Source organism: Orycteropus afer, unplaced genomic scaffold (genome assembly GCF_000298275.1).
Source record: "Orycteropus afer afer isolate SDZICR_OR568_19922 unplaced genomic scaffold, OryAfe1.0 scaffold00165, whole genome shotgun sequence".
NCBI lineage: Eukaryota > Metazoa > Chordata > Mammalia > Tubulidentata > Orycteropodidae > Orycteropus > Orycteropus afer.
This window is the reverse complement of record NW_006921752.1, coordinates 1,098,361-1,126,026: the sequence shown is the minus strand read 5'-3', so window position 1 is coordinate 1,126,026 and position 27,666 is coordinate 1,098,361. Positions and strand designations below refer to the sequence as shown.

The window sequence follows — 27,666 nt, the reverse complement described above, 5'->3', positions numbered from 1 at the left end:
CCCAAAAGAAAATCACCAAGACATCATCAAACTCACCAAAACTAAAGACAAAGGAAGAATCCTGAAAGGAGCATGGGAAAAATGAAAAGTTACCTACAAGGGGCAACTAATAAGACTAATCTTAGATTCCTTGGCTGAAACCATGCAGGTGAGAAGACAATGGGACAGCATATATAAAACCCTGAAAGAGAAAAATTTCCAACCAAGAATTACATACACAGCAAAATTGTCCCTCAAATTGTTGTTGTTGTTATGTGCCGTCAAGTTGGACCTGACTCATAGTGACCCCTCCTTGGGTTTCCGAGGCAGTATCACTATGGAAATAGATTGTCCAACCTTCCTTCTGAGGAGTGGCTCGTGGGTGAAATTAGGAGATTTCCAGATAAGCAGAAATTAAGGGAATTTGTTAAAACCAGACCAACCTTACAAGAGATGCTAAAGGGAGTCTTTGGACAGAGAACCAACAACAGCAAACAACAAGTGACCATTAATACACATGATGACATAATCCAGAAACCAATCCAGTTGTAGAAGTATCCAAAGTAAATAAGCCTACAATATTGTAAACAGGGAACCAGTGACATCAACTGACAAACAAGGACAACTACAAACCAAAAAGAGGGAAAAAACTGTGTAGTTACAGAACTTCTAAATGGTGAGGAAGTTAAGACAACTGCAAGACACACAGTCTGTTCTAAACTTGGGAAGAAAATAATAAATCACAGGGTAACCTCAAAGAAAAATGATAAACTTTCACATCAAAATAAAGAAGAAGACCAGCACAAATATTTAGCAAATACTAAAACAACAGCAACGAAGGAAGTGATAACACGATTCATAAACAAAACGAGCTCAGCACAGAAAATTATATGGAACAAACAAATTAGGAACACCATGAAAAAGCACATAATGAAATGACAGCAACAAATTCATACCTGTCAATAATTACAGTGAATGTCAATGGATTAAATGTACCACTCAAGAGACGGCATAAATAGACTATCAAGCATAACCCAAAACGCACAAACAGCAGAAGATAAACTAGATGAACGGGACCTTCTAAAAAGTAAATTTTTATGTGCTTCAAAAGACTTCTCCAAAAGAGTGAAAAGAGAACCTACAGACTGGGAAAAAATATTCGGCAACAACATATCTGACATGGGACTTATCTCTAAAAATTATAGAAAACTCCAACACCTCAACAACAAAAAGATTAACAATCCAGTTTAAAAATGGGCAGAAGACATGAACATACACTTCACCAAAGAGGATATTCAGGTGAAGAAATGCTCATGACCATAAGCAATCAGAGAGATGCAAATCAAAATGAGATACCATCTCACCCCAGCACTAACGGAAAGTTCACCAAGACAGAAAATAACAAATGCTGGCAAGGATATGGAGAGATTGGGACTCTCATACACTGCTGGTGGGACTATAAAATGATACAAGCACTGTGCAATGCAGTATAGTAATTCTTTAAAAAGCTGGAATTAGAAATACCATTTGGCTCAGCAATCCCATTACTAGGTATATATCCTAACGAAGTGAGAACCAGGACAAGAACAGATATATGCACACCCATGTTCATCATAGCACTATTTACAATAGCAAAAAGATGGAAACAACCTACCTGCCTATCAACAGAAGAATGGATAACCAAACCATGGTACATACACACAATGGAATACTATGCAACACTAAAGAACAATGTAGAATCTGCAAAACACTCCATAACATGGATGAATTTGGAGGACAGTATGCTGAGTGAAATAAGTCAATCACAGAAGGACAAATATAGTACTAGTTCATTACTGTAAAAAGTCAAGGAAAGGTTTATATATGGAAGGAAACTCTTTGTTGGCTACCAGGGGTGAGAAGGGAGGGGAGGAGGGAACACTGCCAAAAAAAAAAAAAAAAGGAAGAAGAAAAATGCACTGATCTATGTCACTTTGTTGTTGTTATGTGCCGCCAAGTCAGACCTGACTCATAGCGACCCCTCCCTGGGCTTCCAAGGTGGTGTCACTACGGAAGTAGATTGCCCACCTTCCTTCCGAGGAGTGGCTGGTAGGTTTGAACCACCAGCCTTCTGGTTAGCGGTCAAGTGCCTTAGGCACTATGCTACCAGAGCTCCCCATGTCACTTTAGTTTTGTGTATTTCACCGTACATAAATTATATTTCTATAAAAAGAATCATTTTCTAAAGGGAATAAGAAAACAACAATAAGAATGTTTAGCTTTATTGCCAGTCTTTGTGCAAGAGTACGGATGCTTTGTTTCCAGGGTGTGTCTGGCTTGTGTTCACATGGCCCTTTGAATTCAGAACAGCAGCATCAGACCTCACTTGGGAGGTTGTTGTTAGGTACCATCAAGTTGGCTCCAACTCGTAGCGACCCTATGTACAACAGAACGAACAATGCCTGGTCCTGTGCCATTCTCACAATCCTTGCTGTGCTCAAGCTCATCGTTGTGGTCACTGTGTCAATTCATCTTACTGAGAGTCTTCCCCTTTTTCACTGATCCTCTGCTTTACCAAATGTAATATCCTTCTCCAGGGAATGGTCCCTTCTGACCACATGACCAAAGTAGGTGAGACAAAGTCTGACCATTCTCGCTTCGTAAGCGCTTTCCAGTTGCACTTCCTCAAGGACAAATTTGTTCATTCTGCTGGCAGTCCATGGTATTTCTGGTATGCTTCCCCAACACAACTCAAAGGCATCAATTCTTTTCAGTCTTCCTTATTCACTGTCCAGCTTTCACACACATATGAGGTAACTGAAAATACCACAGCCTGTGTTAGGCGCACCTTAGTCTTCAAGGTGTTTTCTTTGCTCTCCAACACTTTAAAGAGGTCTTTTGCAACAGATTTTCCCAGTGCCATACAACATCTATTTCCTGATAGCTGCTTCCATGTGTGTTGACTGTGAATCCAAGAAAAATGAAGTCTTTGACAATTTTAATCTTTCCTTCATTTATCATGATGTTGCTTATTGGTCTAGTTGTGAGGATTTTTGTTTTATGTTGAGTTGTAACCCATACTGAAGACCATATTCTTTGACCTTCATCAATAAATGTTTCAAGTCTTCGTCACTTTCAGTAGGCAAGGTTGTATCATCTGCATACTGCAGGTTGTTAAGAAGTCTTCCTCCAATTCTGATACCACAATCTTCTTTGTATAGTCCAGCTTCTCAGATATTTGCTTAGCATACGGATTAAGTATGGTGAAAGGATACAACCCTGATGTTGACCCTTCCCGATTTTGAAATATGCAGTATTCCTTTTCTCTGTTTGAACAACAGCCTCCTGGGTCTATGTACAGGTTTTCTCATGAGCACAACTAAGTGTTCTTGAATTCTCATTCTTTGCAATGTTATCCATAATTTGTTATGATCCACAGAGTTGGATGCCTTTGCATAGTCAATAAAACACAGGTAAAGGCCTTTCTGGCACTTTTTGCTTCCAGTCAAGATCCATCTAACATCAGCAACATCCCTCATTCTGCATCCTCTTCTGAATTGAGCTTGAATTTTTGGAAGTTCCCTGTCAATACACCACAGCAACTGTTCCTGAATTATCTTAAGCAAAATTTTACTTGTGTGTGATATTAATGATATTTTTTGATAATTTCTACATTCTGTTGGACCACCTTTCTTTGGAATGGGCATGGATATGGATCTCTTCCAGTTGGTTAGCCAGGCAGCTGTGTTCCAAATTTCTTGGCACAGACAAGTAAATGCCTCCAGAGTTGCAGCTGTTTGCTGAAACATCTCAATGGGTATTCCATCAGCTCCTAAAGCCTTGTTTTACACCAATTTCTTCAGTGCAGTTTGGACTTCTCCTTTAGTACCATTAGTTCTTGATCATACGCTAGCCTTGAAATGACTGAATATTAACCAATTCTTTTAGGTACAGTGACTCTGTGTATTCCTTGCACCTTCTTCTGATGCCTCCCTGAATTGTTCACTATTTTGTCCACAGAATCCTTCACTCTTGCAATCAAGCCTTGAATTTTTTTCTTTAGTTCTTTCAGCTTGAGAAATGCTGAACATATCCTTCCCTTTTGGATTTCTAATTCCAGGTCTTTGCACATTTCATTATAATAATTGACTTTGTTGGGAGCTTGTTAGAAAGGCAGGAGCTCAGATTCCACCTCAGATCTACAGATCAGAATCTGTATATATTTTTTTAACTTTAAACTTAATGTTTTAATAAGTGAATAATGAAAGCAATTACATGGAGCACATGAAGTACACAGAGCTACTGGAGCACATACAAGGGCATCGGACCCAAATGTGGGGATCACAGCAGATTTCCAAGTAGAATGGACACCTGAACAGGACCTTAAGCATATGTAACAATAAGTCAAATAAAAAAAGAAAGAGCAAAAAAGGGGCAAAAAAAAATTCTAGTGATAAGAAAATTTAAGAGTCAGAAATGTTGGTTTTGAGTTCTGGCTCTGCCACCAACTGAAGTAATAATTATGACTATTTTAATAATATGTGCATATTCTCAGTAACAACAACAAAATAAATTTTTTAAACACAAGATTACAACCTATGAAAGGCTATGGGCAGTTCTACTGTGTCATATGGGGTCTCTGTGAGCTGGGACTGACTCAAAGGTAACCAACAACAACTATTTCGACTGCACTGCTCCAGGGCAGCTGAAATGAACATCTCTGCCTTGGAAGATATTTCCCCATATGAATCCTTGTCAGGGGAATTAGAACCACGAGATTAGTTATGACCCCTCATCTCTATAAGGAAGGAGAAACAGTCAATTTTGCACAACCTTGAGCAGGTGGCAGAAAGCTGTGGTCCCTGAACTGCCCAGTGGTATTTCATAGGAGATGAAACAAAGCATTATAAGTGTGGGATCACTCAACAGACAAACTCCTTGTGAAGAGCTGAGTCAAACAATCTCAATCGTCATCATCTAAAACTCTTTTAAAACCTAATCTGCATTTGAAAGAGATCCCAAGGAGATTCCTATGCATATTAAAGCTGGTAAAGCAATGAGGTGGGCCACAAAGAGCAAGTACATGTTTAGCCTCTCAGGATCTAAAAGTCTTAGTCTGTACTCCACTATGCGGTGGCACTGGGAGCTCTGGTGGCATAGTGCCTAAGGCACTTGACTGCTAACCAGAAAGCTGGAGGTTCAAACCCAACCAGCCACTCCTAGGAAGGAAGGTTGGGCTATCTACTTCCATAGTGATATTGCCTCGGAAACCCAGGGAGGGGTCACTATGAGTCGGGCAGACTCAATGGCCCATAACAACAACAACAACAACATGTGGTGGCACAGTGCCTAAGGTATGTGATAAGGCATGTGACTGCTATCCAGAAGGTTAGTGGTTCAAACCCACCAGCCATTCCCTGGAAGGAAGAGTGGGCAATCTAATTCTGTAGAGATATCGCCTCGGAAACCCAAGGAAGGGTCACTATGAGTCGGAAGGGACTCAACAGCAGTGAGGTGTTTTTTTTTTTTTTTTTTCCCCATTTGATTTAAAAAAGCAAGAAGGACCCAACCAACTCTGCTGTCCTCCTGGTAAACTCACTGTAATGGATCTTGACTTCACGATTGAGTGGAGTCATAAACACACCTTTATTCTGCTTTGTGGCTACACAGACAGTATGAAAGCACGCTAGAAGGAAACTTCCTAACCTGTCCTCAATCACTGGGAATTAATACTTACCTAATTGTGCCTCTTTTGCCATCTGAGTCTCATGGATGATATTCCTTAAGATTTGTTCCTCCTGAATCAGCTTATGTTTTTCTAGGATCTCCTGCTGTCTCAGATAGTGGTCATGTTGTTTTTGATACTCTTTCAACTCATTCAGTGTTCGCTGGAGGGATCTTAGCATTTTTTAATATCAGGAAAAAAGTTACAGAGCTTTAAAATGGTGACTTACTAAACTCACGTACATGCATAAATATTGTGGTTCTCAGCAATGATTGCTAATGCTTTGTCCTTTTATTTTAACATGCAACCACTGTTATCAGAAGCTCAAGAATAACAGAAATAAATAAATGATAGTGTCTTATTAAAACATGGGGGTAAAAAGATGGATGTGAAATTCTTCCCTTAAATATAAATATCCTGACGTTCTATGGTGTGCTGTCCTTTTAGGTACCATAAAACAATATACTATAAATCTTCGCATATTTAACAATTTCAATTCCCTCTATAAAATTTGTTTTTGTTACATTCACATTCAAAGATTTCTAGAACCCTTCCCTGCTTTTGAGCCTATGTAAAGATAAGGGTACGAGCGCCACAGAACCTTGATCTCATAATCTATCTCCCAGGATAACATATTTTGGGAAAAAACACAGAAAACTCTTCCTTAGAAAGAAATATTCTCTACCACCTGATTTTAATAAATCAGCTGTTTGATTATATTTAGTCACAAAACTCTTATTTTCTATTATATTGTTACATATGGAGATTTAAGAGCTGTACAGACTGGGTAAGAGAGAACTAATTCCATTCTTAATAGCAAACCTTAGGAAGAAGTTCAGTTTTATGAATGAAAACAAAGCCAGGTATAACAGAAGCAAGTTAGAAACAAATAATCACTGTTCCTTTTTACTCCATCACGCAGATCGAAAGATAAAGCAAATGCCAAAAGTTTAATGGGTTCCAAATTTCCATTTAATTCTCTAATAACTGAAGTGGATACAAAAATATTAAGGATAATTCTTTAAGAGATGAACAATTTACTTCTGACTTATGTGAAATTTTTAAATTGTCCCCATTACTTACGGAATGAAAACTAATACGCTTTATTAAGTATATATACTCCAAGGATTAAGTATAACAGAATCCCATCACTGTACAATTAAAAACACAAATTTACTTAAACTGTAGGACAAATAATGTCTCTCAGTTCCACATAATTAATACAACAACTGTCCAACCCTAGAAGCCAAAGAGAAAGATTAAATATAGCATGTACAAGTGATTTTACTGACACAGAGTGGTGTATTCTATGGAAATAGAAAGGTAATTGAAAGAATTATTGAGTATCTCCAATCCCTAAAACTCACTTCATAAAAGTAATGGGTGCTCAAAAATTTAAACATCAAAATGATAGATTTTACTGCACACATTCTCTGGTTCCTGGAATCCATGCTAATCTGGAGATTACTTTATACCATCACTATATTTGGGTTAAAAGCAAAAAGACAAACCAAAAAAACTGCAAATCTGTTTCTGCCCAGTCAAGTCTGTCCAATAGCAACCCTATTGGACAAAGTAGAACTGCCCATAGAGTTTCCAAGGCTGTAATCTTGTCAGAGGAAGACTAACCACATCTTTCTCCTGAAGAGCATCTGATAGGGCTGAACCTCTAACCTTTTGGTTAGTAGCTGAGTGCTTAATCACTGCACCACCAGGGCTCCCTGATTTGTGCTATGACACCTGCATATGTAGAATAGGGACAGGACCTATTCATCAGTAAAAAGAAGTTTCTTTTTTAATTCTATGACCAAAGTAACATGTTATCACCACACACAAATCTAACCTAAGGTGCTATGGTGCTAGTGCTTCAGCAAAATTCTTCCTTCTAATTACCTATGTTGAGCCTCCAATTTCTGCTCAAGTTTTTGTTGGCACAGGACAGCATGCTTCCTCTTTAAAGCTTGTTCATACCCAGGTTTGGCCTGCAAAGCATGGTCATAACAGAGCACTGAGTGGTTATATTCCCCAAGCATCTGAAGAGACAAAAACAAACACATACACACACAGATGGCGGGGGGGAAAGTTAGCCATGACTGCATCTAACCCAATCCCTTAATTATTTATGAAATCACGCATCTCATTCTACAGTGAACATTTTCATCAGTGGTCAGATCTCCACAATATGAACACATGTTATTAGATGGTTTAGTTGGAAGGTATTGCTATGTGAAAAAAGTAATAGGTCTACTCTGTAAAAGTTGAATATTTTTAACAATTGTTCTGTCAAGAGACTAGAACAACTATGACTAATATGTCGAAGTTTTTCCTCTAATTTCTTCATGTCCATCCCTGTCCCCTTGTTCAGATATAAAAGGGGAAGGAAAAAAAATATATGTTAATGAAAAAAAAGAAAAGTAACTCATTTGACTCATGAAACAAAAATTTGTATTTACTGCATATATATTCCCCAAAGTGTAATAGCTGGTGAAGAAGTCGCTGTCATCCAGGGCTGCATGGACCACGACAGCAGCATCAGCAGAGAAATGTGCTCTGTGCAGGACATTGGCCAGGTTGACCAGGGCAATGTCTTTATTGTGCCTAAAAGAGGAAAGATATAATCAGATCTTAGGAAAGATCTAATGTGTTCCATGATTACGTGTAACTACCTGACAAGGGTAAATGACATTTGAAGTTACTGTGCTTAGGAAAATAACTCTGAGCATAATTATAGGAAGAGAAAATAATGTAAGAAAATCACAATGACTTGTTTTTACAATATTGATGGTGCTTACTCAATCTAATAGCTACAAATTTTGCCACATAAACAAAGCCTAGCTGACATTTTAGGGTTCCAAAATGTATTTAGGGTTTGTATTTAAGAAAAATTTAATTTAATTTATGATAATTTCTCCAGGTTAAGTCCTTGCATTTAAGTCTCAAATGGATCAGAGGACATTCACATTATGAATATTTTCCTTAATGGAAGTCAGAGGTATATTATGGAATTACCATGTTGAACTCTCAGACATCTGTGATTTTTGTGATAGGATGAATTTCTCTGGAGGGATGGGAGGAACAGAAGCACAAGGCAATGTTTCTTCCAGTTGTGTTCTTAGGTAATGCTTTTCTAACAGTCCTGAATTATGAGGAAAATCAGGAGATCCAGAGTGGAGGACCCTTACCTGGAAGAGAAGTGAAGTGCTCGCATGGCACATTCCACTACCTGATACGGCTCATTCTTTATTCTCCAGTAAAATGAAGCCATGTTATATAATACCCATGAGGAAGAGTTCTACAGATTAAACAAATAAAATGGCAATCAAACACAATTCAAGAGATTGTTTACCTTACAGTGTTCAAAATGAGTATCTTTAATACTCTAGTTCTTTCAAAACTCAGGATGAGGACCATGCCTAATTATACTAGTAATAAAGCAGAGGACAACAAACACATACACTACATTCGTCCTGATCATCAGCTGAGCACGTACATTAAGGTGTGATTTCATGTGAAGAATGTCCAAGTGCATGCTATCATTTCAAGGGGAAACAAAGATGAAAAACCAGCTACATGGGACCACAACATGTCACATTCTATTTGAGGATGAAAAACCAATGAGGGACCACAACATGTCACATTCTATTTGAGGACGTTAGAAGTTAAAATATAAGCTGTTTAAATATGCCAGTTGCTCTAACCTGACATTTCTGAACTATGAAATTATCTCATTACCAATGGTACTCACACTTATTTAATATCTGAGTCAAAGTACAAACTCAATCAAATGACAAGCTTATGCTTTTGTGAAAGATGAATTTTCATTTGACAGTTTTTCACGTGTGTTTAGAATCTAATTCAAACTTCAATTTTGATGCTGTACTCTTCTTCATATAGTCCCACCTCCCAGATTATCTACTCAGCACACAGACTGAATAGGTATGGTGGAAGGATACACCCCTAACACACACTTTTCCCAATTTTAAACCATGAAGTATCCCCCTGTTCTGTTGAAACAACTGCCTCTTAGTCTGTGTGCAGGTTCCTCCTGAGCACAATTGTTCTGGAATTCCCATTCTTTCTAACATTATCCAGAATGTGTTATAATCCACAGACATGGATACCTTTGCAGTCAAGAACACACAGGCAAACATCTTTCTGGCATTCTCTGCTTTCCACCAAGTTTCATCTGACATCACCACTGATATCCCTCATTCCATGTGCTCTTCTGAATCTGGCTTGAATCTCTGGCAGTTCCCTGCTGATGTACTGCTGCAACCATTTTTGAATTATCTTCAGCAAAATTTTACTCGCGTGTGATATTAATGATGTTGTTCGATAATTTCCGCATTTTGGTGGATCACCTTTCTTTGGAATGGGCACAGATATGGATCTCTGCCAGTCACATGGCCAAGGAGACATCTTCCAAATTTCTTGGCATAGATGAATGAGTGCTTTCAGGATTGCATCCATTTGTGGAAATATCTCAATGTGTATTCCATCAATTCCTGGAACCTTGTTTTTCACCAATGCCTTCAATGTAGCAAGGGCTTCTTCCTTCAGTACCACTGGTTCTCGATCATATGCTACACCTCCTGAAATGGCTGAACATCAATCCATTCTTTTTGGTACAGTGATACTGTGTATTTCTTCCATCTTCTTTTGATGCTCCCTGAAATCGTTCAATATTTTGCCCGCAGAATTCTTCAATATTGCAATTCAAGGCTTAATTTCTTTTTCCCTCCCAGTTATTTCTCTTGAGAAATGCCAAGTATGTTTTACCCTTTTGGCTTTCTAATTCCAGGTTGTTGCACATTTCATTGTATCTTCTTGAGCTGCCCTTTGAAATCTTTTGTTTAGTTCTTTTATGTTATCATTTCTTCCTTTTGCTTTAGCTACTCTATGTTTAAGGGCAAGTTTTAGAGTCTCTTCTACATCTATTTTGGCCTTTTCGTTTCTTCCTGTTTAATGACCTTTTGCTGTCTTCATATACAATGTCCTTGATGTCATTCCACAACTCAACTGGTCTTCAGTCACTAGTGTTCAGTGAGTCACATCTATTCTTCATATGGTCTCTAAAGTCAGGTGGAATATATTTAAAGGTTATAATTTGACTTTTGTGGACTTGTTTTAATTTTCTTCAGCTTTAGCTTAACTTGCATGCAAGTAATTGATGGCCTGTTCCACAGCTGGCCCCTGGCTTTATTCTGACTGATCAATTGAGCTTCTCCATTGTCCCTTTCCACAGATGCAGTGAATTTGATTCCTGTATATTCCATCTGGTGAGGTTCATGTACAGTCACCATTTAAGTTGAAAAAATGTATTTTCAATGAATAATTTGTTGGTCTTGCAAAATTTTATCATGTGATCTACGGTGTCATTTCCATAACCAAGGTCACATTTTCCAACTACCAATCCTTCATTTTCAACTTTCACATTCTAATCATCAGTAATTATTAATGCATATTGATTGCATGTTTGATCAATTTCAGACTGCGAAACTTGGTAAAAATCTTTAATTTCTCCATCTCTGGCATTAGCAGTTGATGCATAAATTTGAGTAATAGTTAACTGTTCTTCTGTGTAGGTATATGGATATTATCCTATCACTAATAGCATCATATTTCAGGATAGCTCTTTGACAGTGAATGGGACACACCACTCCTCTTCAATTTGTCATTGCAGTATAATAGACCTTATGATTGTTCTATTCAAAATGGCCAATACTGGTCCATTTGAGCTCATTAATGCCTAAGATACTGATCTTTATGCATTCCATTTCACTTTTGATGACTTCTAACTTTCCTTGATTTATACTTCATACATTTCATGTTCTGATTATTAATGGATGTTTGCAGCTATTTCTTCTCATTTTGAGTTGAGCTACATCAGCAAGTAAAGTCCTGAAAGCTTTACTCCACACACGTCATTAAGGTTGCCTCTAATTTTGAGAATGCAGCTCTTCCCCAGTTGTATTTTGAGTGCCTTCTAGCCTGAGGGGTTCATCTTCCAGCACTATACCAAACAGTGTTTCACTGCTATTCATAAGGTTTTCAGTGGTCAGTTTTCAGAAGTGGATCACCTCTTCCTTCTTCCTAGTCTGTCTTAGTCTGGAAGCTCTGCTGAAACCTGTCCACCCTGGGTGACTCTGCTCGTAACTGACATACCAGGGGCATAGCTTCCAGCATCACAACAACATGCAAAGTTACCACAGTAGGAGAAACTGACAGACGAGTGATGGAATATAGTATTTAGTGAAGTTAAACAGCATTTCAGATAGGTTTGCTTCTTTTGTAGCTTGGGATTTTTTTCCTTTAAATACATTGATTTTCAACCACATAAAGGTCAAAATACTAAGCTGAACCATATGAAAAATTCATTGTTAAATAAATGCAAACCTAAGTAGTATTAGATTTTTGTAGGAAAAAAAAGATCACAAAGTTTAAGATAAATAGGAAAATATTTGCAGTATACATGACAGTCAAGACTATATCTTTAATATATAAGGAATTCACAAAAAATCTAATCATAAAGATAAAAACCCAAGACAAAATTGGACAATTCCAAAGTACTAAACAGTGGCTAATAAGCATATGAGAAAATGTGTAACTTCACGAAAATTAGAAATTAAAAAGATACAAGTAGTCCTTTTACAAAAATTGGCAAACACTGAAAAAACATCAATACTCAATGCTGGCTACCCTATATATGAACTTTAGATATTTACTGTAGAAAGTCAGGTTAGTACAGTATCACTGGGGGACAATTTATAACATGTATGGAAAAGCCTTAAAAATGTGATACTCTTTCACCCCATAATTCCACTAATCAAAATTTATCTTAAAATAGGTAAATTTTAACTATAAAGATGTGGAAAAATGAAATTCCAAAAGAACATATTACAAACCGATAATTATCTGAGTTGTAAAATCATAACATTGACTTTCTCTTCTACAGATTTTTATATAGTCTGAAATTTTTATAAAGATAAATTATTTTATTTTAAAAAGCTATTTTTAAGATTACAACACTGTGGTGGTTAAGTTTGTGAGTCAACTTGGCTGGGCCTGGTTGAGTAGCTGGGCAGCTGGATGTACTATTCCCCATGATGAGACTGGTAATCAACTCCATGGAGGAATCTACTGTGAGCAGCTGAGTAGCTGCCTTTGCGATGTGGTCTCCTTCCTGTATATAAACAGAAGCCTTGGGGAATGGTCTCTATCATATGGCACGCTTGGACCCTGCATGTAGCCGTGTCGTTGTTCAGCAGCCTGCCATGCTCTGCCGACCTTGGGACTTTCAATGGACTTGAATTAATGGCCTGCCATGTGGTTTGGTAACATTGGGACTGTTGTCTTTTTACTTGTTGACCTTGGGCTTGTCAGTCTCAGCATCCAGCAGCTGCCTGAGTGAAGAGATTCCTCTAGCTAGCTTCAGTGGCCTGGGAGCAGGATGCAGAGCTGAAGCCCAATGTCGAGGGGCTTTCACCAAGCCCCTAGAGCCTGGCACTTTGAACTTGGACTTAAAGCTTCCAAACTTAAGAGAATAAACTCCTGTTTCTTCAAGCCATCCCATTTGTGGTATATTCTTGTCAGAGAGGAACCAGGTAACCCAAACAAACCCTAAGTGTAATCCTATGTTATCCATTGTGAGGAATTCTATCTCCAAAGAAAATAAGTGATTTTTCAGTGATTCAGTTCAAGATTTTACCACCATAAGCACATCAACTATTAATGTCTACTACCTGTAGTTGGTTAAAGGATACTATATTCTGTTTCCTTTTTGATAGACTTTTCCTTCAAACCAACTAATGATGTAGGTGTTTCTTTCTTTTGTATTAATAAGACAACTCTGAGTTTCACCTTTTCCTTTTAAAGTTAAACTGAGTTGGGACAAAAAGAGTTAATTAAAAATTCTACATGAAAATAAAACTACTGAAAATATCATAAGCAGAACAGCATTACTGGATATGAGAAAAATATATATTGAAGAAAAATATTTCTATTAGATTTTTCACAAAATCTCTTCCCAATGTGGCAATGTCACTGACAATTATTCTTTCCTTATTTTGAGACACTTTTCTTCTTGGCTTTTAAGACACCACAATCTTCTGAATAGTCTTCTCAGTCCCCTTGGCTGGCCCTTTCTTCTCTGCTTGTTATCAAAATGTAGGAGTAACCCAGGGCTCAGATTAGCTTCTTTTCAAAATTCCTTCTTCCCCCGATGACCTTATCCAGTTCTGTGGCTTTCAATATTCCCTATTTAATGATTATTGTCCATCTACAAATCCAGCTCTGACCACTCAGAATTTAAGGCTTAGACAGGTATTTCACATTCACATGGCTAAAACAGAACTCTCTCTCTTCTTCACCCACTCCAACCCTGCTCCTTCTTCAAGGTGGTCAAACCACAAACACAGCTGTCATCCTTCATTCTAATTTTTCCCTCTTCCCCTGCAGCCAATTTATAAACTTCTGTAACTCACATTCACATGGCTAAAACAGAACTCTCTCTCTTCTTCACCCACTCCAACCCTGCTCCTTCTTCAAGGTGGTCAAACCACAAACACAGCTGTCATCCTTCATTCTAATTTTTCCCTCTTCCCCTGCAGCCAATTTATAAACTTCTGTAACTCCCAAGCTTATCATAAAACAGTTTAATTCTGTCCACTTCTTCTACTAAACACTTTTGTTTAAATTATCTTCATTTCACATTTGAACTACTGCAACTGCCATAAACTTCTCTGTTTTCCTTCTCTGCTACTCTCCCTCGTGCTCACCATGCTGCAGCAATGCTGGCCTGACTTTGAATGCATGCTACGAAGCTCAGTCATGCTTTAGGGCTTTTACCTGTCCTAGAATGTTCTTGACCTGATTCTTGAATTTTGGTTCCTTCACGTCATTCAGATGTCAGCTTAAATTTCATCTTTCCAGAGAGGAAACCCAACCACTCAGTCTAAAGCACCCACCCAGTTACCCTCTATTTTAATTTTCTGTAGAGCACTTACCACTATGGTCTACTCTCAACTAACCATCCTCTGCAGGATATTTTAAATCCTGGGCCAGTTTCCCTTATTACTCATCAAGTTCTAGGAATATAAAATGTTTTACATTACCTTCAGAAAATAAGACAAAGAAGGTAACTTGGCTACAAAAATAAACATATAATGAATTTGAAAATCAAAGGCTACTTTTGTGTTTGTGTCTGACAATTCCTCTTTTGACATGCATAGCCATGTATTTGAATAAACTAGTTGCAATTACACATTTTACTTAATATCACTAATACTGCTTAGAAACTAACCTGCATTTTATGATATTGCTTAGGCATAAATAAGAACAAAAAACATTTTCTAAATTCCCACATTATCCTACATGATACATTTAAATTCTTGGGTCCCATTACATAATTCCCTATTTCATTTATTAAAGCAGATACTCCCTTAAAAGAAAATTACAAGAAGATTTTATTGTTGGTGGTGAATCTTCTTCTAGTTTAGAGAACAGTGGTAATCTATGTATGGTGTGCAAATATATCAAAGAACTAAAATGTTATATTTTCTTACAGAATCAAAATATATAATCTAGCCTACAGGCCCTATTACTTATATTAGCACCTTATTTGGTTTTTCACACAATCAAACTTTCCAGCCCCTTTACTGGTAGAAAGGGACAGATCTCACAATGTTTCTCCCTCATTGTGAGCTACACAGCTTACAACACAGTAATCGTCATGTAAAATCGCCACACAGACAGAAACAAGCCAGGCTGGCATCTTCTGAGAGAAAAATGCTTTGTTCACACAGTCAGTCTCCTGGCTCTTTAAGTCACTGATGACTTACCTTCTGCAGGCCTTCATGAATGAGGTGACCTATGTCATCTATACTTCTTCCTAAACGTTTAGATATATATGTGAAGACTGGGTCTTCTTTAGGCAACAGAGGTGCAGAAAGATTAACTCTCTCTTGTACACCCTTAAGAGAAGAAGGAAAAATAAATAAACATAGAAAAGGGAGTTACAGGACTTAAAAGACAAATAATTTGGTATTATGTAGTATTTGTTTTGAAATAATTTTAAGAAACATATATATATATACACACACACACACACACACAAAATATATACAAAAAAACAAAAAAAACCACGAACAAGAAAAAACCCAAACCCACTGCCATCAAATCGATTCTAAATCATAGCAACCCCCATTGAGTTTCTAAAGTGGTAAATCTTTACAGAAGTCGACTGTGCCATCTTCCTTCCATAGAGTAGCTGGTGGGTTTGAACTGCCAACCTTCTGGTTAGCAGTCAAATGCCTTAGGCACTGTGCCTCCACAGTTCCTTATATATACATAACATACTATATATATGTAATATATATATATTATTTATATTTATATATAAAGGTATTTAGAAGGAGAGAGGAGAGAAAATAGTTTTTATAATTAAGGGATCAAATAAAAACATTGTATAAAAAAGAAAATTCCTGAAGTTCTCTACTTACTCTTAAGTGCTGAAAAGCATGTATACTATATGGAAGTTCTAGAATTTTTGTACAGTCAGGTTGCTCAGGGTCTGGAGGCACAGGCAAATCTGTGTCTATATAATCTTCAGGGCTAAAATCAAGAAATAGGAAGCAACAAATAAATAAAAGATAAGATACATGATATTTAAGAAATGTCCAATTTTTTTCTAATTGAACCATATTCATACAGCATCTCAACTTCATAACCAGTATTAGTCAATTTTCATACCTTTTCACATATTTTAGCGTCATTTTAGGAGTTCAACTTAAAGAGGATAAATGAACAGTTAGAAAATATTACATGGCACAAAGAATGTGAAGATGGGGAACGTTTTACAAGCTAGTACACACATTGTTTCTAGAAATGTTAAACCAATTACACTTCCACTGACAATTTCTGTCATTTCACCAGTTAATGATTTTTAAATATTTTCTCCAATTTGATAGATGAAAACTATGTAAATGTTTTAATCTGCACCTATTTTTTCCACATGTTCACTGGCAATTTGTGTTTATTTTATTATGTATCTTTCAGTTTTCTACTGTGGTATTGAGTATTTTTAATTGATTTATAAGAACTGTACATGTAGTATATATTTTGAACTTACAAATTTCAATAAACCCAGCTGTGATGAAAGCCTACTCTCATTATGGAAATAATTTCTTGCTCATTTCAGAAAGGTTTGTTTGGAAAAACTTAATTCTTTACCTGATATCTTTGCTCTCCAAAGTTATGTATGTGCCATCATACAGATCCAGGTCCCCTAAGGGCACCTTGGCTTTGATGCAGTCTGGATCTTCTTTATTATGTCTCTGTTCCAGTCCCGTATCTCTGTCCTCATTTTCTTCTATGTGAATTTTTTGAGCAACTAATTGCTTCTGTCAAGAAAAAAATAGGAACAGAACGGATCCTTCTATTTTAGTCTAGATATCACTTAAGAAAAAAGAGAATTTAGTGAGTGTTTTAGAAATTAGAGAGAATCCTTTATGAGAAAAGACAAAGACTGAACTGGGTTCTGAGTATACTAATAGTTAACTGAGATAAACTTCTCTATAAAGGTGTTCACACATAGAAAGTAAAAACGTGACTTTCATAATACTGGTACATGAGCTCCTTCAAATATGACCTCTAGTGCCCTAGAAGGCTACAGCTACCAACTTAGCTTCTCTGGCACAAGATGGCTCAGCAACTGAAGGAACTCTGAGTTACCCAGACACATCACGCTCTCTCAGTCCTTCCAGAGCTTAAGCATGTTCATATTGCTGCCTGACTGTCCCCCGAATGCCTGGGTGCTGCAAATGGTTAACAGGCTCAGCTGCCAACTGAAAGGCTGGATGTTTGAGCCTATCCAAAGGTCTCTCTGAAGAGAGGCCTCGCTAGCTACTTCTGAAACCCAGCCACCAAAATTCTACTCTGACACATACGAACTCGCGGTGAGTTAGAACTGACTCAAAGGCAATGTTTTTTATGGGGGGTTAATATAGCAGTACTTACCATGTATTTGTCATACACTGATACCAGGCACTGTATTAATAAAAATAATACCTTTCATATTCTTCCAGTTACTTAGGTCAAAAAACCTGGAGTTATCTTTCATGCGTCTCACTCCTCTGTCTCTCCCTTTCCTCCCAACCATCCTATGCTCACTCTCTTGTGGCTAGTAGTTTTGTTGTTGCTTTTCTGTTCCTTCTTGTTCTCAAGTCCAGAACTAGATCTCAGAACTCTGGTTGAGTTCCTACCTCAAAGTAATATTCTGTCCTATATTTGGGAAATTAAAGATGTAACTATTAAACTACCAGATGGCTCAGTTCCATTTCTGGTCATTAGGTTTTGTGCTATCTTCCTGCTACCCTATTAGGCCACAGACCATTTTAATTTTTTCCCCAGACTCTTTGTGAGCAGTACGGCTCCACTCCAGTCATCAAGCAGTAAGCCTGGCTCTGTTCCTTCATCTTGCATGGATTATGCCGGTCCCCTTTACTCCAGAGTTAAACCACCAGATACCACAGCCTGCTTCTGACGTAGAGCCCAGCGGGTCGATAGTGTCAGCCACATTCATATGTTAGTGGCTCTCTTCCATCTCCAGTCCACAGAGAAGTTATATCATTTTTAAGCCTGGGTACATCTTATTTTGATTTCTATTTTTGTATTTAACTGTCATTGCTCTGTATATGAAGCAGAATGAGCATAGTAAGTGTAAACTCACTTAATACCTTAACAAGTTAACAGGTAGAATCAACATTTTTTATTCATTTGGTGAATGCTATCTTTACCTACATATACGTGAATTTAAATCCTCTTCTTATTATATATATCATACTGTTGCCTAAAACAAAAGATAGCAGTAAACGTATACCATAGGTGCTGTGCAACTGAAAACAGAAACTTCTTTTCTGCACTATTACATCTTTCTGAACATGGTGTTTAAATAAAAAGAGATCACATTTCCAAGCCAGAAGCCCTAAAAATACACCAATGGCCTTACTCCTAATATTCATGAAAATCAACATTGCTAACTCTCTATGTGATAAAGCTGGTAGGGACAAGGTGAGAGACTATATAAAAAATGGCAAGGTGTTCTAGTTTTATAAACAGCCTAAAAATATTATTGCTTATGAAGAGCTGGTTAACAGGTGTTAAGTTTTTTCTCCTTTAATGCCCAGAAAATTTAAAAACATGTACTTATAGACACATTTATAGATAAATATATGTGGATACATACACCAGTCTGAATCTATGTAAGGGAAATTTGGGGTTTTTATATAGCAAGAAAATGAACAGCAATGTGCTTTAATGTGTACGCCAGCTTTTAGGTCAAGAGATACAGTGCTTCTTCTGGTCTGGCCATACTTGCTTTGTGAACTCAGACAACTCACCGTCTTTGGGTCTGTTTCCTTGTACCTAAAATAAGGTGATTCCTGATGATTCCTTCTAGGTCTCAGAGACGCTGATCCTACTTTTTATTCTTAATAGTTTTCTAAGTTTTATTCTGCAAATTAGTCTACTTTTTCTGTAACTTATAATTCCTTAAAATTTGGATTCAATTTATAACTTTTGTGCAGAAATTTTATAAGGAAAATAGTTTGCAGATAATTAGTACTGTTTGCTATAAGCAAAACCAGCTTATGGAACTCAATGACAGAGAAAAGTAAAACTGATGATTTGCTGAAGCAAAAATGTTCAGGTTTTATCAGCACTAACAGGTGTCAAGTTTTCAGATTATAGCTTTTAGTGCTTGAAAATCAACAAATATTAACTTTTTATAGCACTAAAACTTTTCTTTTTATATTTTACCCAAACTCTTCTTTTAAAATTATCTTCAGAGATTATATCCGCTTCACACTTGACAGAAATAAAAATGGAAACTATGTTCAAAGATACTATGAGTCAAAAGGAAGGTGTAAAACCCAGGCTAGATTAGGCTATTTCTCTTACTATATTGCTCAAATGTCACTCTTACAAAAAAAAACAAAAACAACCATGATCTAAAGATAGTAAATACCCGCAAAAGTCAGAAGCAGCAGGCATAACAAATAATATGCTTTAATTTTCCTTTGAATACATTTAAAAATAAAAACAACCAAGCCCACAGCCACTGAGTTGATTCTGGCTCATAGCAACCCTATAGGACAGAGTAGAAATGTCCCGTAAAGTTTCCAAGGCCATAAATCTTCATGGAAGCAGACTGCCTCATGCTTCTCTGCAGAGCAGGTGTGGGTTCAAACCTCAACCCAACAGCTCCTGTGAGATGCAACAAATGTCAGCTGCATATGATATGCCCAGTTGCCTCACCTCTAATTCTTTGAGGTAGTTAACTGTTGTTTCTTGTCTCATTAATATGACTAAATCATGGGGATGCTTCAAGTTCATTGGTGAATCCACCTGCAAGCAATCAAGCCATAAACAAATATCAATACAGTGCAGAGTAGGATTGTTAGGATTAAGGAAGGTTCCTCTAACAATGCTTTACTGTTCAATTACTAATCAGTGCTAGGTACTCAGTAAAACTCAAAGGGTATTTCAAAAGTGATCACACATAAATTTTAGCAGTAGGAATGATAGGTTCAACAGTTACATGCCTTGAACTCTGTTCTGGTTACCTACTGCCACTCTTAACAGAGTACCGCAAATAGGATGGTCTGTTAACAAACAGGAGTTTTTTCTTACAATTTTGGAGGCTGTAAGTCCAAGTGCAAAGTGCCAGGCTCTAGGGATTGGGTAAAAGCCCCTCAACCTTGGGCTTCAGCTCTGCCTCCTGTTCCCAGCCCATTAGAGCAAAAGAGCCTTCTCTTCACTCAGCTGCTGGCTGCTGAGACTGACAAGCCCAAGGCTGACAAGTAATAAGGCACAGTCCTGATGTTACTAAACCACATGGCAAGCCATTCGTTCAAGTTCATTGAAAGTTCCAAGATCGGCAGAGCATGGCAGGCTGCTGAACAATGACACGGCTACATGCAGGGTTCAAGCTTGCCATTAGCTAGAGACCGTTCCCCAAGGTTTCTCCTTATATACAGGAAGCAGACCACATCCCTATGGCAGCTACTCAGCTGTTCACAGTAGCTTCCACCATGGAGTTGATTACCAGTCTCATCATGCGGAACACTACATCCAGCTGCCCAGTCACTCAACCAGGTCCAGACAAGTTAACCCACAAACTTAACCACTACAACATGCCTTGAACTCCCACTTGAAAGAGGAAGCTATTGAAGTAAACGTTCTGACTTGATAAATCCTATAACAAACAGTTAAAAACAGAGTATTTGGCAATGAATGAGAAAGTAACTTCTTCAAAAGATGTTTCACGCCTATTTAAAGGGGGAAAAAAAAATGATAGCCTGTCTTGATTTGTTGTTGTTGTTGTTATGTTCCATCGAGTCGGACCCGACTCATAGCGACCCCTCCTTGGGTTTCCCAGGCAGTATCACTACGGAAGTAGATTGCCCAACCTTCCTTCTGAGGAGTGGCTGGTAGGTTTGAATTGCCAGGCTTCTGGTTAGCAGACAAGTGCCTTAGGCACTATGCTACCAGAGCTCCCAAAATATAAAAACACCTCCCAACTGACTGGCGTGGAGTGGATCGAACTCCCAGTGAGCCCTCCTTGGGTTTCCGAGGAGGGCTGAATCCAGAAAGAGACGGCCTGGTCTACCTGGCGGGGAGCGGCTGGTGGGTTTGAACCGCAAGACTTGCACTTGGCAGTCGACTGCCTTAGGCCCGAGGCTATCCCCTAGGGACGGTCCTGTCTTGATAGTATGCATATTATATACCTGAACCGGTTTGGATCAAAAGAAGGGAAAATACTAAAAACAACTCTTTTTGAAGGCTATTTGTAGACGCAACATACCAAAGATAATATAAAATAACCTTGAGATTTATTACTTAGAGCTCATAGTCTCAGGATCACCCAAATGACTACTTATGTTGTTGAAGATGTGGGAATAATAAACCCTCATATACTGGTAGTGGGCTTACAAATTAGTCGTTGTATGGACGGTCATCTGACAGCATATATCACAATGTTAAAAGTACATACCCTTTGACCTAGCAATAAACACTGAAGCTGCAGAAATTCTTAATCAGGAAAGACAGATACATACAAGGATGTTCACTACAACATTATTAACTAAAAAAAAATTAGGAACAACCTAAATCTCTCAATGATAGGGAAATTCATCATCCAATGGAATGAGATCTACTGTCATGGAAAAATGCCCACAGTGTATAGTTTACAAAACAAGAAAGAATAATAGATATACTATAATGCTTTTTTGTTGAAATATTGTATATATATATATTTTTTATAGATATAGATGTATACCTGTCTGAATACACAAAAATAAATGGTTTCTTCTGGGACGTGAGATTAAGAGGAGAGGTACATTTACTTTTCTTACTTTACCTAAGGCATTTGACTGCTAACCAGAAGGTTGGTGGTTCAAACCCACCATCCACTTCATAGAAGGAAGGCTGGGCAATCTACTTCCGTAAAGATTTACTGCCTTGGAAACCCAATAGGGGTCGCTATGAGTTGGAACTCACTTGAAGGCAGTGAGGTTTTTTTTTCTGGTTGGTTGTTTTATATTGTTCATCATGTATATATTCAAAATAAAGAAAAGAGTTAAAATACACATATTAGGCTTTTGAATTTCCGAAGAATCCAATACAGTGGCCTTGTACCTAGGGATGAGATGAAGTTACTACTACCCTCAGAGTGTAACACTGGAGGTGCTGAATTATGTAACAGTCCTTTGGGAAGAAACTATCGTTTTTGTAACCACTAATAAATTGGCATCAGCTCAACTTACTGACTTCAGAGCTGGCTTTTAAAGTGCAGAAAATAGCCTTACCTGGACCCTGGTGACTATCACAGAGTATTTTAAAAAATCTATTGTAGAAAAAAGGAGTAAGAACAACATGGAATAAAGATGGGTGATTGCTTTAGCAATATGCACTGTATTTGATGATACTGGATGACTACAGACAAAACTCCTTTGCATTTGCCCATTCTAACATCTTGGAGTTGCCAGAGGAAAGAGAGCTATGCTAGTTCAGAGTAACTTCCACTCCTACTTCCAACACAACTCTAATTACATCTGGACGATTTCCTGTCCCATGGTGCATGTTAAGAACAATCCCTTTACTGCTCTTCCTGGTCTTCCCACTATAAAAGCAAGACCTATACTTGATCACATGAGCTATACACCTCCTCTCTCAAACAACCAAACTATCAGTGATCTATAGGCAAAAAGGGTACTTTAGTATGAGGTGGAAGATTTTGCTTCTTTTCATGTATTTGAAAATATTCCCAATAATCAAAAGTGGTAGGCAGGGAAAGCTATATAATGGATTGTATATAGACTAACATAACATTAAAGCCCAATAGTCTTTTTACAACGTTATGATATATTTTCACTAGTACACCAAGATTTCTACAGGAGAAAATGTAAAAGCTACAACCAGTGGCCAGTGTGCCAAAAAGCTTTACATATGGAAGCTAAAGAAAGTCTGCTAACTTTGCAACTTTGTCAAGAGGCATCTGGATAGCATGAGTTTGGCCAACCTTCAACTATAAGGAAGGACTTTTCATTTCTTGGAAGCTTGGAGTTCAGCAAAGATATAGTAGCTATGCTGTTGTTGTTGTTATGTGCCGTTGAGTTGGACCTGACTCATAGTGACCTCTCCTTGGATTCCCAAGGCAGTATAACTATGGAAATATATTGCCCAACCTTCCTTCCAGGAGTGGCTGGTGGGTTTGAACCGCCAGCCTCTGGTTAGCAGTCAAGTGCCTTAGGCACTATGCTACCAGAGCTCCCTACAGCTATAGGATTTATAAAGAAAACATTTGTTAGCAGAAGTTAAGAAGGGGTTCCACTGACAGCTATGTTTCTCCTTTTGACGTGGCAGCAAATGACATGGATCTTTGCCAGAAAAAGGTTGGTTACAGAAGATTTTATAGCCTTGCACATATTCTTATTGAGGTAGCTTCAGGTTCTTATATTTTAAGATTTTGTAGTAATTATCTTTGGCAAATGACAATCAGTTACCTATCTTCTATGACTATCTCTCCTTATCAAAAGATTATGAAAGAGGGCATGGCTGACAACTTTGCAAATACTATGACATCCATTCAACCATAAATGCCATAAATGTTTACTAAGGTTCTATGAGCCAGGCCTACCATGAGTCCTACCATTTGGAACCTATGTACTTCTGCTTAACATGTTGTTGTTGTTATGTGCCATCGAGTCGGCCCCGACTCATAGCGACCCCTCCTTGGGTTTCCGAGGCAGTATCACTACGGAAGTAGGATTGCCCAACCTTCCTTCCGAGGAGTGGCTGGTGGGTTTGAACCGCCAGCCGTCTGGTTAGCAGGCAAGTGTCTTAGCCACTATGCTTAACATACAATGTGAAAAGAAATGGTAATATGTCTTCAAAATCTTTAGCATTTGGAAGAGAGTGCTAAGCAAAATGTGGCAGGAACTAGAGACAGGTAGATTTCAAAGGGCACAAAGCATACACAAGCTCTCAAAACACTATGTGGCTTTTTCACAAGGGGAAAATAACCCGACAGATTTTCATTACTGTGTGGAACAATAAACGATGCTCATAAAGACCTGAATCAAAGAAAAATTCGAATGATTTTCAATTTGTTGTACCTAAGAAGGTAAGGAAGTATGAGATATATTTTAGAGCAAAACTTATACTGCAAGAAAAAAAGTGACCAACAAGCTGTTTGGAAACTGTTTTTGTTCTAAGGTGCCGTTGAGTTGATTTAGACTCACAGTGACCTCATGTGATAAGAGTAGAACTGCCCCATACGGTTTTTTTGGCCGTAATCTTCATAGTAGGTGTCTTGGTGGCACACTGGTTAAGCGCCCAGCTGCAAACCAAAAGGTCAGTGGTTTGAAACCACAAGCTGTTCCACAGAAAGGTGTGGCAGTCTGCTTGTATAAAGATTTACAGCCCTGGAAGCCCTACAGGTAGTTCTATTCTGCCTTTTAAGCTCACTATAAATTGAAATTGACTTAATGGCAGTGGATTTTTTTTTTTTTTTTTGGTTTAATCTTTACAGAGTCAGATTGCCAGGTCCTCCTCTCAGAGTTGCTAGGTAGTTCAAACAGCAATCTTTTGCATAGCAACAGAGCACTTAACCCTTTGTGCTACCAGGGTAATTACTGTTAGGTGCCACTGAGTCAATTCCTCGCATAGCAACTAATTGTTGTTGTTGTTGTTGTCAGAGCACTTAACCCTTTGTGCTACCAGGGTAATTACTGTTAGGTGCCACTGAGTCAATTCCTCGCATAGCAACTAATTGTTGTTGTTGTTGTTATGTGCCGTCGAGTCAGCCCTGACTCATAGCGACCCCTCCTTGGGTTTCCGAGGCAGTATCACTACGGAAGTAGGATTGCCCAACCTTCCTTCCGAGGAGTGGCTGGTGGGTTTAAACCGCCAGCCATCTGGTTAGCAGGCAAGTGTCTTAGCCACTATAGCAACTAATTAGCTATATGGAAATCTGTTATCCAGAATGATTCATTCTCTAAGAGTTCCAGGTAAACAAACTCTATTACTGTAGCAATTTATTGTAATAAAGAAAATGACAAACCATATACAGCAATTCAATTTTATCTTCCTCAAAGATGGCAGCCAATTCAAAGCAGCATAGCTGGCTATCACTTTTGAGCGGGACACCACTGCCTGTTTGCTACTTGGGTCTAAGAGATTTGGTTGCTATGCAACACCTACACCCCATTGGCCATAATTGAACCATTTACACAGGGTCTGTTCTGGTTACCTAGTGCCACTCTAACAGGAATATACATGGGATGGCTTGAACAAACAGGAGTTTATTCTCTTACAGTTCAGGAGTCTATAAGTCCGAGTTCAAAATGCCAGGCTCTAAGGGCTGAGTGAAAGCCCCTCAGACTTGGGCTTCAGCTCTGCCTCTTGCTTCTGGCCCACTGAAGCTAGAGGCATCTCTTCACTCAGGCACCTATTGGCTGCTGAGGCTTATTAGCCCAAGGTCAACAAATAAAATGGCACAGTTCCGATGTTACCAAACCACACAGCAAGCCATTAATTCAAGTCCATTGTAAGTCCCAAGGTCGGCAGAGCATGGTAGGCTGTTGAACAACGACATGGCTACATGCAGGGTCCAACTGTGCCATAAGCTAGAGACTGTTCCCCAAGGCTTCTCCTTATATACAGGAAGCCTTGGGCAGCTAATCAGCTGCTCAGGGTGGATTCCACCATGGAGTTGATTACCAGTCTCATCATGGGGAATACTACATCCAGCTACCCAGCAACTCAACCAGGCACCTAAGTTAACACACAAACTTAACTACCACAGGGTCCAAAGCACTGTACCCATCATGCTACAAGGACAGCAAAAAGGCATACTTCCTCCAAAGTCTTTTTGGAATGTGGAAGCCCCTTCCCTACCCAGACACTGTCACTTGCAAGCCTGCTGTGGAATTGCTACAGAAGGGACCTACAATAGCGTCTGCTCCCACGGTCAACACCCTACCAGCCTCCCTGTGTACCCCATAGCTCTGAAATCAACGGGACAATCATTCCTGGGGATCAATTAGGGTCAGTCTGCCCCCAATTCCAGTTGCTGCTGAGGACTGCTAAGTGAGGCTGTTGCGTGTTCGGAAGCAGGAGTCTTGAGTGGAGTCTGTACTCACAGCTGACAATGTACTGGGGGAACTCTGCTAACAACAAGGCAGATCTCCAAGAAGATCTGACCAGAGCATGACACCCCTTCCTCCACCTGGTAATTGCTGGTTGCCAGGCTGTTGCAAACTGCTACAGAAGGCCCCCATAGTTGAGTCAGCACCCATAGTGAGCACTCTACCTGTGTCCCTGTGCACCCAATAGCTCAGCCCTCTTAAACCAACAGGACAGACATCCCTGAGTATTAGTTTGGGTCTGTCTGCTCCCCCTAACAGTGGGCACTGAGGACTGCTGACTAGGCTGCTGTGTGTCAGGAAGCAGGAATCCTGAGTGGAGGCTACACCCATAGCCAACATACTATGAGGCAGGCTCTAATAGCAACAAGGCAGATCTCCCTGGGGGTCAGTTCAGAGTGTGACCACATCTCCTCCAACTGCTAACTGCTGGCTGCTGAACTGATATGAACTCCCACAGAAGGTTTCTTAAAGTGGAGTTAGGAGGTGGGTTACCTAAGTAGAGACTGTTCCCCCAACCACCACAAGGCCACTGGAGCTCTGAAACCAACAAGGCATTTTCCAAAGGTCCTAATGAGGAACACCAGCCCATTCTCCTAAAACAGAGGAAAGTCTGCCTGTACTTCCTCTGAATGCCTGTTCAGACATAAGCAGCCCCCAAGGACCAGGAAAGGAAACACTGGGCAAAACCTGAGGGCAACATGCAGTTAGGAAAGGGCCTTGGTGGATGTGTGTTTTCTGACTAAAAATGTGACTGCAGAAACAGAAAAGTGAAGGGAGTAATAGTAACCAATGCTAGCTCTAATGGACAGATTGTTAACTGTACAATATCTCACCTGAGTGGCTGTGCCCACTGCTGGACAGACTGACAACAACGCGTGCTCTGGTGTGTTTGGGAGAGATTCAAAGTTGAAAAATGAGACCTGGAACTTTCTAATCCCAATTAAACCAGGAAGGGAGAAAGAGCTATCACAGAAAAGGAGAGGAAATGGTAAGCAAAGGTGGAAGGCTCTGCCTTCCAAAGAGCTTCTTAAAGAAAACACCAAATACTGGGGAAAACTGAGAAAGTTAACACCCTTGAAAATTCCAATGTCTTGGAACAATCAAACAGACAAAAAAAAAGAACAAACAATGGCCTATTCAAATGAACATAAGGAAAGGAGTGAAAGTATACCTAAGTGTGGAGAGCCCTAAGTCTTACAGGACTGTTTGGGACATGGTGAGTGACTAATTGAGCAACGGCTCTCATAAATAGGTTGATACTTTCAGTGTCCCCAT

General features: G+C 38.8%; 1 protein-coding gene across 1 annotated transcript in view; it reads right to left on the bottom strand.

Annotated features, from left to right (window-relative positions):
* The window catches only part of TTC17 (tetratricopeptide repeat domain 17), a 152,426-nt gene that overhangs the window by 85,319 nt on the left and 39,441 nt on the right, over positions 1-27,666 (bottom strand). The window contains exons 2-9 of the mRNA XM_007946512.2: positions 19,997-20,086; positions 16,913-17,082; positions 16,183-16,294; positions 15,523-15,654; positions 8,866-8,975; positions 8,137-8,281; positions 7,577-7,716; positions 5,696-5,856 (exon numbers count right to left, since the gene is read on the bottom strand). Of these exons, the coding sequence (XP_007944703.1) occupies positions 5,696-5,856; positions 7,577-7,716; positions 8,137-8,281; positions 8,866-8,975; positions 15,523-15,654; positions 16,183-16,294; positions 16,913-17,082; positions 19,997-20,086 (1,060 nt within the window). The remainder of the gene's footprint in view (positions 1-5,695; positions 5,857-7,576; positions 7,717-8,136; positions 8,282-8,865; positions 8,976-15,522; positions 15,655-16,182; positions 16,295-16,912; positions 17,083-19,996; positions 20,087-27,666) is intronic.